Raw genomic sequence first — 16,773 nt, forward strand, 5'->3', positions numbered from 1 at the left:
TGTGTGTGTGTTGACACCTTACACCCTAGTCTGTGTGTGTGTGTGTGTGTGTGTGTGTGTGTTGACACCACCCTAGTCTGTGTGTGTGTGTGTGTGTGTGTGTGTTGACACCTTACCACCCTAGTCTGTGTGTGTGTGTGTGTTGACACCTTACACCCTAGTCTGTGTGTGTGTGTGTGTGTGTGTGTGACACCTTACACCCTAGTGTGTGTGTGTGTGTGTGTGTGTGTGTGTGTGTGTGTGTTGACACCTTACCACCCTAGTCTGTGTGTGTGTGTGTGTTGACACCTTACCACCCTAGTCTGTGTGTGTGTGTGTGTTGACACCTTACCACCCTAGTCTGTGTGTGTGTGTGTGTGTTGACACCTTACCACCCTAGTCTGTGTGTGTGTGTGTGTGTTGACACCTTACCACCCTAGTCTGTGTGTGTGTGTGTGTGTGTTGACACCTTACCACCCTAGTGTGTGTGTGTGTGTGTGTGTGTGTGTGTGTTGACACCTTACCACCCTAGTCTGTGTGTGTGTGTGTGTGTGTTGACACCTTACCACCCTAGTCTTGTGTGTGTGTGTGTGTGTTGACACCTTACCACCCTAGTCTGTGTGTGTGTGTGTGTGACACCTTACCACCCTAGTCTGTGTGTGTGTGTGTGTGTGTTGACACCTTACACCCTAGTCTGTGTGTGTGTGTGTGTATTGACACCTTACCACCCTAGTCTGTGTGTGTGTGTGTGTGTTGACACCTTACCACCCTAGTCTGTGTGTGTGTGTGTGTGTTGACACCTTACCACCCTAGTCTGTGTGTGTGTGTGTGTGTTGACACCTTACCACCCTAGTCTGTGTGTGTGTGTGTACTGACACCTTACCACCCTAGTCTGTGTGTGTGTGTGTGTACTGACACCTTACCACCCTAGTCTGTGTGTGTGTGTGTGTGTACTGACACCTTACCACCCTAGTCTGTGTGTGTGTGTACTGACACCTTACCACCCTAGTCTGTGTGTGTGTGTGTGTACTGACACCTTACACCTAGTCTGTGTGTGTGTGTGTACTGACACCTTACCCACCCTAGTCTGTGTGTGTGTGTGTACTGACACCTTACCACCCTAGTCTGTGTGTGTGTGTGTGTTGACACCTTACCACCCTAGTCTGTGTGTGTGTGTGTGTACTGACACCTTACCACCCTAGTCTGTGTGTGTGTGTGTTCTGACACCTTACCACCCTAGTCTGTGTGTGTGTGTGTGTGTGTGTGTGTATACTGACACCTTACCACCCTAGTCTATGTGTGTGTGTGTGTACTGAGACCTTACCACCCTAGTCTGTGTGTCTGTGTCTGTGTTCTGACACCTTACCACCTAGTCTGTGTGTCTGTGTCTGTGTTCTGACACCTTACCACCTAGTCTGTGTGTCTGTGTCTGTGTTGACACCTTACCACCTAGTCTGTGTGTCTGTGTACTGACACCTTACCACCCTAGTCTGTGTGTGTATTGACACCTTACCACCCTAGTCTGTGTGTTGACACCTTACCACCTAGTCTGTGTGTGTGTCTGTGTACTGACACCTCACCACCTAGTCTCTGTGTGTGTACTGACACCTTACCACCTAGTCTGTGTGTGTGTTGATACCTTACCACGCTAGTCTGTGTGTGTATCTGTGTACTGACACATTACCACCTAGTCTGTGTTGCTGTCTTCTCTGTGTCCTACACTAGACCGTCAAACTCTCAGTTTCCTACTCAGGTCACAGTACTTGACATGTCCTCCCTCTCCTCGCCTTGTGCCGACATCTGAAGCCTTCAAATACTTACTTAAAACCTTTCTCTTTCAGAAATGTATTTTGTAATCAGGAGTACAGCTCTACCCACTAATTAATTCTTGTTCCAGTCCTGGTGTTATCTGTTGTACAGTTTATGTTCGTCTATGCTTTCTGATGTTTATCCTGATGTTTCTGTAAGGTTGACTGTCCATTTGTTATTGTTTGTATACAGCGCATGGACCTCGTACTTACATGGAGAATACACTTTATTATTGGTAGTAATAACAACAGCGCTAAAACCTCAGTAAGTTTGTGATTTACCTTTTTATCATCTGAAGTCTAGCAATAATGTCAACATGTTTATGACATCATAGGACAGGTAATGACCAGCGACATGTCTGTGGTTCATGAGAACTTGAGCAAGATCAACACAAATATTTCACTGCTGGACTTGTCTGTTGACATGAGGTCATTGCCTTGTCTTGTCTCAGGCCTAGACACGATTTACAGACTGTCATTGCGTGGTCTGCGCTTGAGAGTGGACATGGTGGATTATACAGGGGCACAACGCTGGGCGGAGTACAGCTATTTCCGTGTGTACGGTCCTGAGGATGACTACAAACTTCGCGTGTCCGGCTACTCGGGTGGTACCGCAGGTACGTACTGACCACTGAACAGTAAGAAAGAGTGAGACTCAGGTTAGCTGGCAGGCTGCCTGTCTGGCTGGTTAAGAAATAAGTAGATGACTACATTTGTGAGTAGCTTTGCGTGCATGTGTACGAGGCTGACAGCGCCTCCTATCGCGTGCGTTTCCTTTGATGTAACTTGAAAATACAGGTGAGATGATCAGGGAAACAGAGATTTCTGTGGGTTTCTCTCTTGTCTGGGATTTGTTTGTGTTTGTGTGTGTGTTTGTGTGTGTGTGTGTGTATTTGTGTGTGTGTTTGTGTGTGTGTGTGTGTGTTTGTGTGTTTGTGTGTTTGTGTGTTTGTGTGTGTTGTTAGGAGCTTCTGACCGTTTTCTTCAGGGCTGTATTGTGAAGTCGTGACCAGACTTGTTTAAAGAGTAATTTCATTATGTACAATCGTGTTTAGTGAGCTGTACTCATTGTGTTGTTTTTGATCCGTTTTGAGTCTGTCAGGCTTTGACTGCATGCAAATTATTAATAATTATTGTGAAATGTGAGCCTCCACGACGAAATGAGTCAAGTCGGAAATTTGAGATTTTACAAATTGGATATTTTCCAAATGTTCAGGGTTTAGCCTGTTTATTTGATACAAAGTTATTCTTCTCGTCCTAAAGTTGAGTTTATGTATTACAAATGTGGAAGTACGATGGTCGCCTTATAGAGGAAAGCGGGTTCAAAGATTTTCAGCAAACCCATGTGTTTCCCTAGCATCGGATACTTTAATTGTTGACACTGTGCTACATTCTGCATGATGATAACATACGGCAAGCTACATCATTTCAGGTAATAAAAATACATAGACATGAATATGTGTGTGCTATTAGAACCTTGACCTGTTAGCAAACTAAACAGAAATGTTACAAAAACTGTTACTGCAATCTACTCAGCATGCACACTCACAGAAACAACACAAAACTCAAACATTATCTACTAGTGTAAGCAGTGAAATGAGAACAAAATGAAGAGAACTGCATGGTTGACATACCGGAATACTAGGACAAGTGGCCAAACTTTCAAGAAGTCAGGCTGCACTCAGTTGACCGGAACCACCCGGAGTACCCGACTGCTCTGTGTGACTTGAGACTCGTTTCGTCATGGCAGGTGGCGAATGTTCTATCACTACTGTCAACTTCATTTGTGTGGCTTTTACATTTTAGAAAACTTATTTTTGTGTCCTGAAATTTGTTTTGAGCGACTACAGGACTGAGAATGGCGAGTGACATAGTAGTTGGGTAACGACAGCTACAACAATATCTTTATCACGAGGATGACCACGATGTATCTCTGTCTCTGGCATCCTCTCCACTGTAGCAGAGATGATGTCCCCTGCCGTTTGTTGTCTCCCCAAGTCATGACCGTTGACCTGTGCCAATCCCACAATGCCACACCAGTCCCGTTCTAACATATGGAAGGAATTTTCTCACACTTTGACCTACAGGGCAGTGTGACCTTTCACCTTTGACTTGAGTGGTGGTGGAATTAGAAATTCTGATGTCTGTCGCTCCATTCCTCACATTAGGTGACGGAGGGCTCGTGTTGTCACGTGATGTCACACGTCGGGTGTGGGAGCGACAACCTAAGACCCCCATGGCTTATCATGGCTTATCGTGGCTTATCATGTGATTTAGTAAACTCTAACATGAGATAACAACACAACACGTACAAGTACCTCCAAGAAATGTTTGGCATGTTGTTACAAGTTGTTTACGCAATAGCAATAAACAATAAACACATTATTTGTCTTTAGTATCACATCATTCAGCAAAGTCATGCTGCAGACAGCACGTGTCCTTATATCGTGTCTACTGACATCTTCTGTGGTTCAACCTTTTAGACACAACACAGGTCACATCAACAACACCTTTAAAGGCTGTGTATGTCGCTCTCCTTTAGTGTACACTTAGTAAGAGATTAGTGTGTGCACTCTATGTAGCCTACACTAAGTAAGAGATTAGTGTGTAAACTCTATTTAGCTTACACTAAGTAAGAGATTTGTGTGTGCACTATATGTAGCTTACACTAAGTAAGAGATTAGTGTGCAGATTATAAAGAATACTCTAAACAAGAGATTAGTGTGGACACTCTGGTCTGAAATCCATTATTTTGTTGATGTCTTTGTACATTTGTCACATGTGGCAATAACTATCAGGTCCAGAAATATAAGCAATAAAAATGAAACACGAAAAGAAACAGATAAGCTAATAATCTGAAGACAATCGTCAGGGCCCATGGCGAGCCTCACTCTTTGGATCTTGTTGTTGTTGTCGGTAAACAGAACAGACACCAGACTTTGCTGTTCTCTTGCTGATTCCTACAGACAGCTGTTCACACTAAGACAAGCACAGTGAACTAGGAACAGGAAGGAACGATGCTCGCAGTATATATTACACAAGGGTAATGCTGGGAAGGCAATGACCTTAGTACATTCTCCGTGACTTTAAGATCAACATGTCTACTTCTATACTTTCCTCTCTATACTTTCTCTCTTGTTTACTTTCATTCTAAAGGTTAAGATGAACTTTTCATATCCTATTGTAAACTTTACAGTCATTTTAGAGTTAATTATCTATCTCTCTATTCCTCTTCGTGCATCAGGTTGCACATAAGGCCTCAACCAGAGTCCGCCACCGATGTCGATCAGCTGATACCCGCTCTAGGTGACCCCATGTCTCTAGGTGACCCCATGTCTCTAGGTGACCCCATGTCTCTAGGTGACCCCATGTCCAGCCCTTTCCTTTCATCTCCCTTTCCACTGTTCTTCTCCAAGTTTCCTGTGGGCAGCCTCGTTTTCTTCGGCCGTCTGGAGTCCATCGTAGGGCGACTGTGGAGAGGTCTGCTGTCTGCTGGCACATGTCCAATCCATCGCCAACGCCTTCGTTGAACCTGCGTGGTGATGGACTCGGTTTCAGTTCTTCGGTGGAGTTCTTCGTTGGTGATGGTGTTTGGCCAAAAGATGTTAAGTATGCGCCTGAGGCATCTGTTTTGGAAGACATCAAGTCTGTTACTGATGGATTTGGTCATCTTCCAAGATTCTGATCCGTAAAGGAGGGTGCTGATCACATTTGACTTGAAGATTCTCAGCTTGATCTTCTGACTGATGTTTGTTGCCTTCCATGTGCTCCTGAGTGAGGCGAAGGTGTGGCTGGCTTTCGCCAGTCGGGCTCGAATCTCCACCTCCGCATCCCCGGTGTTTGACATTTTGGACCCAAGATAGGAGAAACTGTCAACTTCCTCAATCTCTTCTCCATTTAGTTTGATGCTGTCTTGGACTCTGGCGTTCACTCTCATACTTTTTGTTTTCTTTGTGCTGACCTTCAAGCCAAGGTTTCCAGCTGTTTCTGAGAAGGCATTTGTTTTTTACCTGCATGTATAGGTGGCGATGAGACAACAGGGCTATGACATCAGCAAAGTCCAAGTCTTCCAGCGCTGTTGTTGCTGTCATTGTCGTGGTCCATCTGATCCCTCTCCTCTCACTGTCGGTGGAAGTCTTCATGATCCAGTCCATGGCCAGGATGAAGAGGAATGGCGACAGAATGCAGCCCTGCTTCACCCCTGTACTGAGTTGAAGGGGTCTGTGAGCTCCGTGTCACACACAACCTGGGATTTGAAAACACTGTACAGCATTGCAACGACCTGAACAAGTTTTGCAGGGACTCCGTCATGCCATTAACAGCCCAGTATTTTCTCTCCTGTTTCCTGTGAGACTCGATTGAAGTCGTCTAATGTCATCTCTTGTTGGTCTCCTGGTGTCTGGAACCTGTTCTTTACTTCCATAGCAACCATAGCAAAGGCCCGTTTGGTGACTTGATCTTTCAGTTTGCCGGAGTCCACTCTCTGCTTCAGAGAAACTGTGGCTATCACAAGAGTGTGGTCACTGGCAACGTCTGCTCCTCTGTAGGCTCTGACATCTTGAAGTGAGCTCCTCCATCTTCGGTTGATGATGACATGGTCTATCTGGTTCTTTGTGATCCCATCTGGTGATGTCCATGTTGCCTTGTGGATGTCTTTGTGTGGGAAGAGTGTGCCTCCAATCAGTAGGTTGTTTTCTTCACAAAAGTCTGCCAGTCTCTCTCCGTTGTCATTGATGGTTCCGATTCCATGTTTGCCCATGACATGCTCCCTGCAGGTGTTGTCACTTCCCACCTTGGCATTGAGATCGCCGATGATGAGCAACATGTCGTGGGCTGGAACGCTTTCTGAGGCTGCCTGGAGCTGATCGTAAAAAGCATCCTTGTCTTCTGCCTCAGAGTCATTTGTTGGTGCATAGCAGGCTAGCACTGTCAGCTTGGTGTACTTGGAATGGAATCCTGCTCTCAAAAGCCTGGGTCCATAAGGCTTCCATTCCAGCAGTGCCTTTTCCGTTTTCTTGTTGAGGAGTAGAGCTACTCCTTCAGAGTGCTGAGAGTCTGATCTTCCTGAGAACAAGATGGTATGTCCTGACGCTAGTCTCCTCTTTCCCGTGCCGGTCCATCTGACCTCACTGACTCCCAGGATGTCCAAGTTGTAGTTGTCAAACTCCTTGACTAGTTGGAGCATCCTGCCAGTCTGGTACAAGGTCTGGACGTTCCAGCACCCCACCCTCAACTTTTGCCTCGGCTTCAGTAAATCCGCTGTCGGGGCGCCAGCTCCCTTTCGGGTTTGACTGTCGTCCGTCATTAGTCCAGTCTCCTGGTGTGCTTCATTACCTCCGCCATCTGTGACGAGTTCTCTGGTCTTAGTTTCGGTAACAGGCGTTTTTACATGGTGGGGTTGTTAGCCCTACCACAACCTATTTTACCTCTAGGTGAGGTGTCCACCTTAGTCGCCTCTTACGACATGCCTAGCTGGATGGCAGGGACCCTATTCTTACAATGCTTGCTAGGCAAGCATACCCCGGGGTCACACAGGGGAGAGTTAGTTATACTCATTCATTTTTACATATTTTAGCTGAGGCAATCTTCTGTTTAAAAACTGTTCTCTTCACTCATATTCTTGATGAAATGCTGGGCGAAGCATCATTAGAAATTTTAAAAAAAACCTCTGTTTGTATTTGTGTTGCGTGGTGTTTGGCTTTGTTATGGTAAACAACACAGAAATAAAAAATTTAATAACAAAAGTTTGTATAGATGTTTTGTAGTGATAATAATTATATTTGTGCTTAGGACTTTGTGTGTCTACTAGTATACAATTGCGTGTGTTTGTGTGTTTACAGGAGATGGGTTGACAGCTAGTTCCGGATACCCGTTTCAAACCTATGACCGAAACACGTACGGCTGTGTTACATCTAGTAAGAGCGCCTGGTGGCACCCGCCTGACTGTGCCGGCAGGAGTGACCTCAACAGCCCTTATGACATTTACATGCATTGGGATCAGATCCCCATGCTAAAGTTCTCGGAGATGAAGATGAAGCCACGACGGTACTAACACCACCTTGTCTCCTGTACTCACTGCTTACACCGCCAGTCCACTGTTCACTGTTCACTACAGGTTCCACTGTTGATGTGAGCTCAGTGTATATTAATCTTTCTCAATAGTCTAGCATCTGACACTAGTACAGACTACTGTACTTTAATTGTTTACTTTGAGTATATTGCCTGGCGATTCTAATATACACGTGTTGTATTACTTCTTTCACATTTGGGTTTGCTTGGATAAACTAACATGTTTACAAACGTAAAATCTAAGTTTAATTAATTAATTTTGCATTCATTGTGTCTAGGTTATAGTAAACGTGTCATGAACTATATATTAGCTATACACCTGATAGTTCATAGTAAACGTGTCATGAACTATATATTAGCTATACACCTGATAGTTTATAGTAAACGTGTCATGAACTCTATATTAGCTATACACCTGATAGTTTATAGTAAACGTGTCATGAACTATATATTAGCTATACACCTGATAGTTCATAGTAAACGTGTCATGAACTATATATTAGCTATACACCTGATAGTTTATAGTAAATGTGTCATGAACTATATATTAGCTATACACCTGATAGTTTATAGTAAACGTGTCATGAACTATATATTAGCTAGACACCTGATAGTTTATAGTAAACGTGTCATTAACTATATATTAGCTATACACCTAATAGTTTACAGTAAACGTGTCATGAACTATATATTAGCTAGACACCTGATAGTTTATAGTAAACGTGTCATGAACTATATATTAGCTATACACCTGATAGTTTACAGTAAACGTGTCATGAACTATATATTAGCTATACACCTGATAGTTTATAGTAAATGTGTCATGAACTATATATTAGCTAGACACCTGATAGTTTATAGTAAACGTGTCACGAACTATATATTAGCTATACACCTGATAGTTTATAGTAAACGTGTCAGGAACTGTAGCTATACACCTAATAGTTTATAGTAAACGTGTCACGAACTATATATTAGCTATACACCTGATAGTTTATAGTAAACGTGTCAGGAACTGTAGCTATACACCTAATAGTTTATAGTAAACGTGTCACGAACTATATATTAGCTATACACCTGATAGTTTATAGTGAACGTGTCATGAACTATATATTAGCTATACACCTAATAGTTTATAGTAAACGATATTACCTATACACCTAATAGTTTATAGTAAACGTGTCATGAACTATATATTAGCTATACACCTAATAGTTTATAGTAAACGATATTACCTATACACCTAATAGTTTACAATAAACGTGTCATCAACTATATATTAGCTATACACCTGATAGTTTATAGTAAACGATATTACCTATACACCTAATAGTTTATAGTAAACGTGTCATGAACTATATATTACCTATACACCTGATAGTTTATAGTGAACGTGTCATGAACTATATATTAGCTATACACCTAATAGTTTATAGTAAACGATATTACCTATACACCTAATAGTTTATAGTAAACGTGTCATGAACTATATATTAGCTATACACCTAATAGTTTATAGTAAACGATATTACCTATACACCTAATAGTTTACAATAAACGTGTCATCAACTATATATTAGCTATACACCTGATAGTTTATAGTAAACGTGTCATGAACTATATATTAGCTATACACCTAAACACGGATACTGATTGTATTCAACACTGCTGTTCATTATTTGCTTACTGACGATGACTGACCATGACTCAGATTGCTACATTCTCTAATTGTTTGTTATTTAAAAGGCTTCAAGTTTATTTTGTGTTATGTTGTGAAACTTTACCGTGTCCTGTAGTTTGCTTTATTCAAACAAAAACTGACATTTTCACAAAGCTATCAGCGAAGCTTACTTTTCGTGTAAACAAATAGAACTACTGCCAAGAATGAACAGATATTTTCATAAAAGCAATTAAATAATAAGTAGCATTATAAGTAGTATTATAAATAGTATTATAAGTAGTATTATAAGTAGTATTATAAGTAGTATCATAAGTAGTATTATAAGTAGTATTATAAGTAGTATCATAAGTAGTATTATAAGTAGTATTGTTGGTATTTGTCGCTTTGACTAAATGTAATAACATCACTATGTACTCAATGTTACCTCCCCTTTAAACTAATGATAATGGTGGTTGATACATCACATCTCTTACTTAATTGTACAAACAAATAAACTATTTTAATATTTGTTCCACACTGAAGAGCTCTAACAGCAAGGCGCTAGTAAAATGGCGACACACACCTGGTGACACACCTGTGTATTCTCTGTGTACAACTTCCACTACAAACTTTCTGTTACAATATTGCAGTAAGAGGGAGGTTTCTAGCACTTGTTGTTCTCCTCCTTCTACGGGGGTTGATGTAGATTTGCTTGTGCAGCTTTAGTAACTGCTGTAATTCGGCTTGTGCGCTGTTAATATTGCCATTGTTGTGTTTGTATGCTAGTATTTTACATTATTTTGTATTTACTAAACTCTGGAGGGACTGTTGCCTGCACTGCCTCGCTGTGTTGTATTCTAAAATGTCACGTGACACTTTGCTTAATAAGTATTTGTCCTAAACTGAAGCCATCTCCTGTTGTTTATTTGAAAGAGTGCGCATGTCCGCGGGAAGTTCGTGACACTGTCTGTCTGTCTGTCTGTCTGTCTGTCTGTCTGTCTGTCTGTCTGTCTGTCTGTCTGTCTGTCTGTCTGTCTGTCTCTCTGTCTGTCTGTCTCTCTGTCTGTCTCTCTCTCTCTCTCTGCTTACTCACTTTTTCCATCTTGCGATTCCTTTATATCTTTTTCTTCACTCGTCACACACACTTTAGTCCTAATATACAGTTTTCAAGAAAATAATATTTCTGTAACCTGTACAACCAAGCCCGTCCTTTGCTGAAGTTTAATGAGGTGTGCAGTTGTTGTACTGGTCTTTATGTTTATCTCACTTCTACTGGTTTCCTCTACAAACACGTGACTTTGATACACGGGAAGAGAGAAACTCAGAGGTTCGTTAGTCAGTTCTTCCTCTGGCCACCGAGTTGCCGGCCACCCTCCAAGTTGCCTGGAGGGACAGTCTTCGACAGGGTGTCGTGCCGTGTTGCTGCAGACAGTAAAGACACAACAGTCAGCAGGTGTGTCACTCACAAACAAATAAGTGTTTCTTATTCTCTGAATGTAATAATTAGAAGTTTAAGTAGAATCTTACAGTCGCTAGCAGATGTTGCTGGTGCTGATGATGGTGATGCAGGAACAGACCGTCTGACGGTGGCCTGTAAAAGCAAAACAAAGTCTCTAGTGCTGATAATGTAGGTCTCTTAATGCACACCCACAACAAGAAAGCACACCTAGTTCTCTAAATATAATCACTGGAAGTTCAGATAAAACCTTACTGTCAGTAGCAGCTGCTGAAGATGCTGCTGGTGTCAATTCAGAAAATGTGATTGAGGCCCCTAAAAATAAGCAAAAAAATATCAATGCGAGTGTATTTAAGTGTACACAATGCGATTACATCTTTTACTTGTGCATACATAAAGTATTTCACAGCCAGGGCTCCTAAAACAAGCAATGTTGGTATCAAATCACCAGAAAGGTCTTATGCACACTTATATGACAAGAGACAGAACTATCACAATTAAGCACAAACTAAAGTAGTACTAATTATTTTATTTCTTAAGTATCCAAAACTAAATATCAAATACTAAATTTCTTTCAAACATTCTATGATGTACTATATTCAATTTATCATTAGTGCATTAGAGGAAATTTTAAAATTGTTTAACAGAGGAGTAATCCAATGAACACACACACACAGAGAAAATAACTTACATGTGCTTTTAATGATCCTCTGGTAGTGAAAATGTTCCAGTTCGGACCTTGCTTTTTTGTGTTGTTTAGCCAGGTGGAGTCTGCTTTAGAGGTAGGCCAGAAATATCTGTTGGTGCTCTCTGGGTTTAGCCATTCATTGGGCATGATGGCTGCAGACTTCTTTCCATCTTGAATAGCTTGATAATGTGGTACAGCTGTTAAGTTGAAAACATTATCTTTGATCATCAAAACCTAGCAAATAAATAGGAAAAGACTATATAAGAAACTTTGACAAATTAAATGTCTTTTCTAAATGTTATTTCTTTAATCAAAATACTGCATTTCATTTTAATTGGACACTGGCCTATATCAACCTAAATAACTTGTTTACAATTTCTTTTGTTTTTATTGATCGTGCATTTTCTATTAGGTGTATATAATATAATAAGGGCCCGCCCAATACAGTGGCTTTTGAGCAGATAGAAAATATCTCATGCTAACAAAAATAATATGCTTTGAGCAGAAAACCCTTCCAATGCCTATATATACTCATACTTTACATAAGCGCCTGACTTTTCTAGCATCTCTTGAGGGCGACAGGTGCACACTATAAACAAGAAAACCATTAAGCAACGATTGCTGCTCTACATTGAGAACTTTATCAATACCTAGCCTGCATTTCCTTCTTAAAATCAAATCAAAATCAAAATCAAAACAGACTTTATTGTCTGCCCAGGAGACCCAGGGCAGAAATTTGTCTTTGCTCACATACCCATACAGACATTTAACACACAGTTAGAAGTAAAAGTGAGGAGTAAAATAGTGTTGATTGCACCAGTCCATCAAAGCAGTGTATGTTTATCCTAACAACAAACCTTGGGTGACCAAGGGCCTAAAAGCACTGCTGAACAAAAAGAAACATTTGTTCATCACGGGCAGAAGCCCACGACAGAAGATTAGTACATAGAGAGGACCATGATGCTATCCGTTGGGTGGGCAGAGGCTCTACGAGCATACTAGTTAGTCCGCTTTCAGTAGTTTGCCGGTGGACCAACGAGTGTCGACGAGATTGAAACAGAGGTCGAGTTAGCTCTCGCCATAAACCCGATGTGTCAGAATGCGGCTCGTGGTGACATCTTGAGCTCGCTGGAGGGACCTGCCAGACGTCGAGTGTTGATGCTTCCGCATGACGCAAGAGATACGCCGAGAAAGATCTTGGGTGTCCTAGTGGAGGCGTACGGCGAACGGAAAGATGTCGACATCAGTGCCACAGCAACGTGATGAGGTGGTCGACGAATACGCCGCGAAGCTCCAGAATTTAAGCAGGCGAGGTAGAAGGCGGCGCAGAGCGTCGAAGTGGCGGCGATTGACACCATCTCGGAGGACTGCAGCCCGACCGGTCAGGGAAAGTGACTGCCCCCGTCGTCCGTAACAGGATGACAGGGAAATAAAGTGTAGCTGGCCTGACTGGAAAGTGTCCGACGGCGGAGGTTGTCATTTATGGCAGTTGAGCGATGGCGTTGCTCGACACCGGCAGTGAGGTAACGACGGTCACTGACGAGTGGGCACGAGGGCACATACAGGACTTACAGCTAAAACAAACTCAGGAGTGGCGGCGGTGGACTTGTTTACGGCCAGCGTCTGAGGACGTTCCTATCCTGGTGGTCAAGGACCTGGTCGATGTGGTCACAAGTGAGCGCAGGAGACGCGTGTCGCTTCTACTAGGGAAGAACGTCCTTGATCAGATAATGGACTCTACCGCAGATGTGCCGCAAGCAGTACAGGCAGCCGTGCATGAAGCTCATCTTGAGAAGACATTGTCAACAAAAGGACTGGCTAGGGCCGCTGGCAACACGCCCGTTCCAGGATGCCAATGGGTCTGACGTCCACACCAGCCACTTTCCAGAGGTTAATGCAGACCACCATGCCGAACTGTTTAATTTCAGTCCTTCTTGTGTACCTAGACGATCATTTGGTATACTCCAAGATAAAGGACATTCAACTGCGGGAGGCGCCATACCTTCAGGATGACGACAGTGAAGAGGAAACGCCAGGGTGGTATGCTACTCTTCCAAACCATCACCACAGAACTCTTGTGACAATGCCTGTGGTGCCAGAAGTAACAGTGTCTGTGGTGTCAGATGACAGTACCAGAAATGACAGTCCCTATCGTGTCCGAACCGCGCAGATCGCAGCGACTTACCGCGAGACAGGCAACAAACTCGCACAAAGTGTAGGATGAAACAGTTCGTGCGACGCTATGCCATGGCAATATGAATACCATGGATATATTATTTAGTTGCGGTGATCGGTGACACCGTAGATGACACGTACGCATTGATCAGTTGTTTATTTTGCTATTTGTTCATTTTTCTTCAACTTTACCGCGGCTGCGTCCAGAAAATGTCATTGACAAGAATGACACACGAGGTGATGGCTGACAATAGATGTCAGCACTCTCTCTTCTTCAGTCTCTGTTTGATTCCTCCTGAGTCCTTGTGCCTTTATTTAGGATGGTGATGGCTGCTGGCACGAAGGACCTCTGGTAGGCAGCTTTCCTTATGCGTGGTACCTTATAGCGCCTGCCTGAGGGCAACAGCTGGAAGCTGGTGTGGAGAGGGTGTTTCAGGTCCGAAATGATGTTATGTGCCATCCTTCTGACTGCATGAAGGTACAAGTCAGTAATTAACTTGTTAATTATCTATTAGACAGATGCCCATATCATAACCTGCTAATGGTAATGGTTTTTTCTATTATTAAAGAGCTTCACAATCTTGCACAATACATCAGGGATATAATTATTATCACCATTCTCTTTCACTCTTGCTATTTTCTCTATGCGTCATGCCTACCTTCAGTCCAACCATTAACAGATTTATTTATTCGTATACGAGAACCTATTGCTTCACAAAGAATAAATTAACCCACCTATATGTTTAATTAAAGCAAGTTGGTCATCAGTCAGGACTTGTCGGTAAACTTTGACCTTACCACCGCGTTTAGAACATTCTTTTGTATCTCCTTTATGGCGCTTTCCCTGTGATAGAGAAAGAGATCCCGAGACTGATATACACACTACTAAGTATATATATATACACTGATGTATATACACATATATACACTACTAAGTATATATATATATACACTGATGTATATACACATATACACTACTAAGTATATATATATACATATATACACTACTAAGATGATAGGGCACAAGACGTGATATCAAATATTTATACGAACCTGTATAAAACAGCAGACTTTTTAAAAAAGAAGAAACGGATGATGATGATGATGATGATGATGATGTGTGCACGATGATGATTATGATTGCACGATGATGATGATGATGACGACGATGATGATGATTCATTTAGCTAAATTATAAAACACGCTTTAATCAGCGTAAATACTCCGATCTTTTCTCACACGTGTACACACTCACACTCACACAGTCTCTCTCTCTCTCACTCAAACTCTATCTCTCTCAAATGAGTAGTGTGGTGTAATAAATAGTGCTGCTTGTTTGTCACACTAGTCTGAACTTTAACCTCGCTTTGGTTGCGACCTCTCTAACTTTGCCCTCTGGTGTCATCCCATCACAGCTCGACTGGTAAGTCATCACACCCTCCTTGTCTCACCTGTTGTGGACCAGATGTCCAGACATTGTTTACAGTCGGTCTCCTCTGAGAAGGACCCACCAGGTCTGTAGAAGTCAGTGAGTGCCGCTCACGCTCTGTCTCAGGTCAGGAAACACACGGATGGTCATGTCTGCAATGAGCTTGGTCCTTACAGCATTCAGAGAGAGAGAATGGCTATAGCCTACAAATAATTTGCCCTTATCAATGTGTCCGGCTTTGAACAGACTTTCAGCTCGTATCGTGCCATCCAGCTCACCTCTCTGACGAGATCAGTAAATGTCGCGTTAACTCATTTGTCTTGCCACTGTTTGTGAGTCCGTCCTAGTGAAACTCTTTGCAGTTATATAATAATCTATTCATCAGCTTAAGATAACAGAAATAACAAGATGGATACAAAGAGAACATTGGTTTCTTTGTATAATGCCTAAAGGAAGTGGAACTGCAGTTAGAAAATTTCAAATCAAGTGATAGTAAACTTGCTATAGTGTGAAGCACATGGGTAAGGAGAAAAGTGTTGATAAGAGTTCACGTTGGTGACCCTATGTGTGGCAACATGCTAGTTGTTACTAGGAGACAGTAGCTACTTCTGTGTGTTGTTACAGTGTATGTATTAATATATTAACACTTCCTATGCCCTGCCGTAACCATACAAGTCCAAAACCATGATAGACTGAAGACAGAAGTTATCCTGATAGCAGTTAAAACATCACAAAGCCATTTACCTAATGTCAACTAGAAATTCCATTCTTGATATCAAAGTCACTGTCAAATCTGTTGTCATTGTTAGTTTTACAAGTTGTACATGTTCTACCATGGCGACAGTTCAAAGACAAACTCTAAATAAGAAGAAAATTATTTCAGTTATGATCATCTGTAACTAAACAATAAAATGAATTAATGAGCCGGAGCAAATCATTTTAAAAGTAAAAAGCCACCCCACTCCTTCCTTGTCTACACTTCGTTGTCAACACCTCTCCTCGTCTGATGATCGTCTCCTGACTCCTGTCACCACAACAACAACACATGGCCACAGGATGTTAGTTATTGTGCAGCCAAACAATGGAACTCTCTCCCTTTCCACCTACTGACAATTACATCCTTCAAATGTAGACTACAAACGCACATCTGACAACAGTTCACACTTTGTCACACCTGTGTTCGTTGATGGTCAAACATCTCGTCCTGCTCCACTTCCCTCTGGTGTCCCCCAAGGCTCAGCACTCGGCCAGGTTGTGTTTATTGTGTACACAAACTCACTTTCATCATACATCAGTAACATCAAGTCTCACAAGGTTTATCATCAATGCCTTGTTCACGTGTTTAAATCAACTAACTCCGCTTGACAAAGTTCTGATGCTGTCACACTAGGAAACTCGATCTACATTGCTGCGACTTTTTTACAACACTCTGATCCATTGTTTAAATAACAACCACCTCTTGTACTGGCGACACCATCAAATGCAGTGACGCATTTTTGTATAAACTAG

General features: G+C 42.1%; 1 protein-coding gene and 1 long non-coding RNA gene across 5 annotated transcripts in view; one reads left to right on the forward strand and one right to left on the reverse strand.

Annotated features, from left to right (window-relative positions):
• Window positions 1–8,194, forward strand: part of LOC112575968 (fibrinogen gamma chain-like) — a 30,732-nt gene extending 22,538 nt beyond the window's left edge. For all 4 annotated transcript variants that reach the window (XM_025258152.1, XM_025258155.1, XM_025258154.1 and 1 more), the window contains 2 exons: window positions 2,240–2,404; window positions 7,628–8,194. In XM_025258152.1, the coding sequence (XP_025113937.1) occupies window positions 2,240–2,404; window positions 7,628–7,839 (377 nt within the window). In that variant the 3' untranslated portion in view covers window positions 7,840–8,194. The remainder of the gene's footprint in view (window positions 1–2,239; window positions 2,405–7,627) is intronic.
• Window positions 8,195–10,693: 2,499 nt separating this feature from the next.
• On the reverse strand, window positions 10,694–12,088 carry LOC112575986. Its single transcript, XR_003101718.1, has 4 exons — window positions 11,664–12,088; window positions 11,228–11,287; window positions 11,044–11,107; window positions 10,694–10,938 (listed from the first exon to the last, which is right to left on the reverse strand). It is a non-coding gene; the product is annotated as an uncharacterized LOC112575986 (long non-coding RNA).
• Window positions 12,089–16,773: the final 4,685 nt, after the last annotated feature.

The sequence above is a fragment of the Pomacea canaliculata genome, linkage group LG11 (assembly GCF_003073045.1).
Source record: "Pomacea canaliculata isolate SZHN2017 linkage group LG11, ASM307304v1, whole genome shotgun sequence".
Lineage (NCBI taxonomy): Eukaryota > Metazoa > Mollusca > Gastropoda > Architaenioglossa > Ampullariidae > Pomacea > Pomacea canaliculata.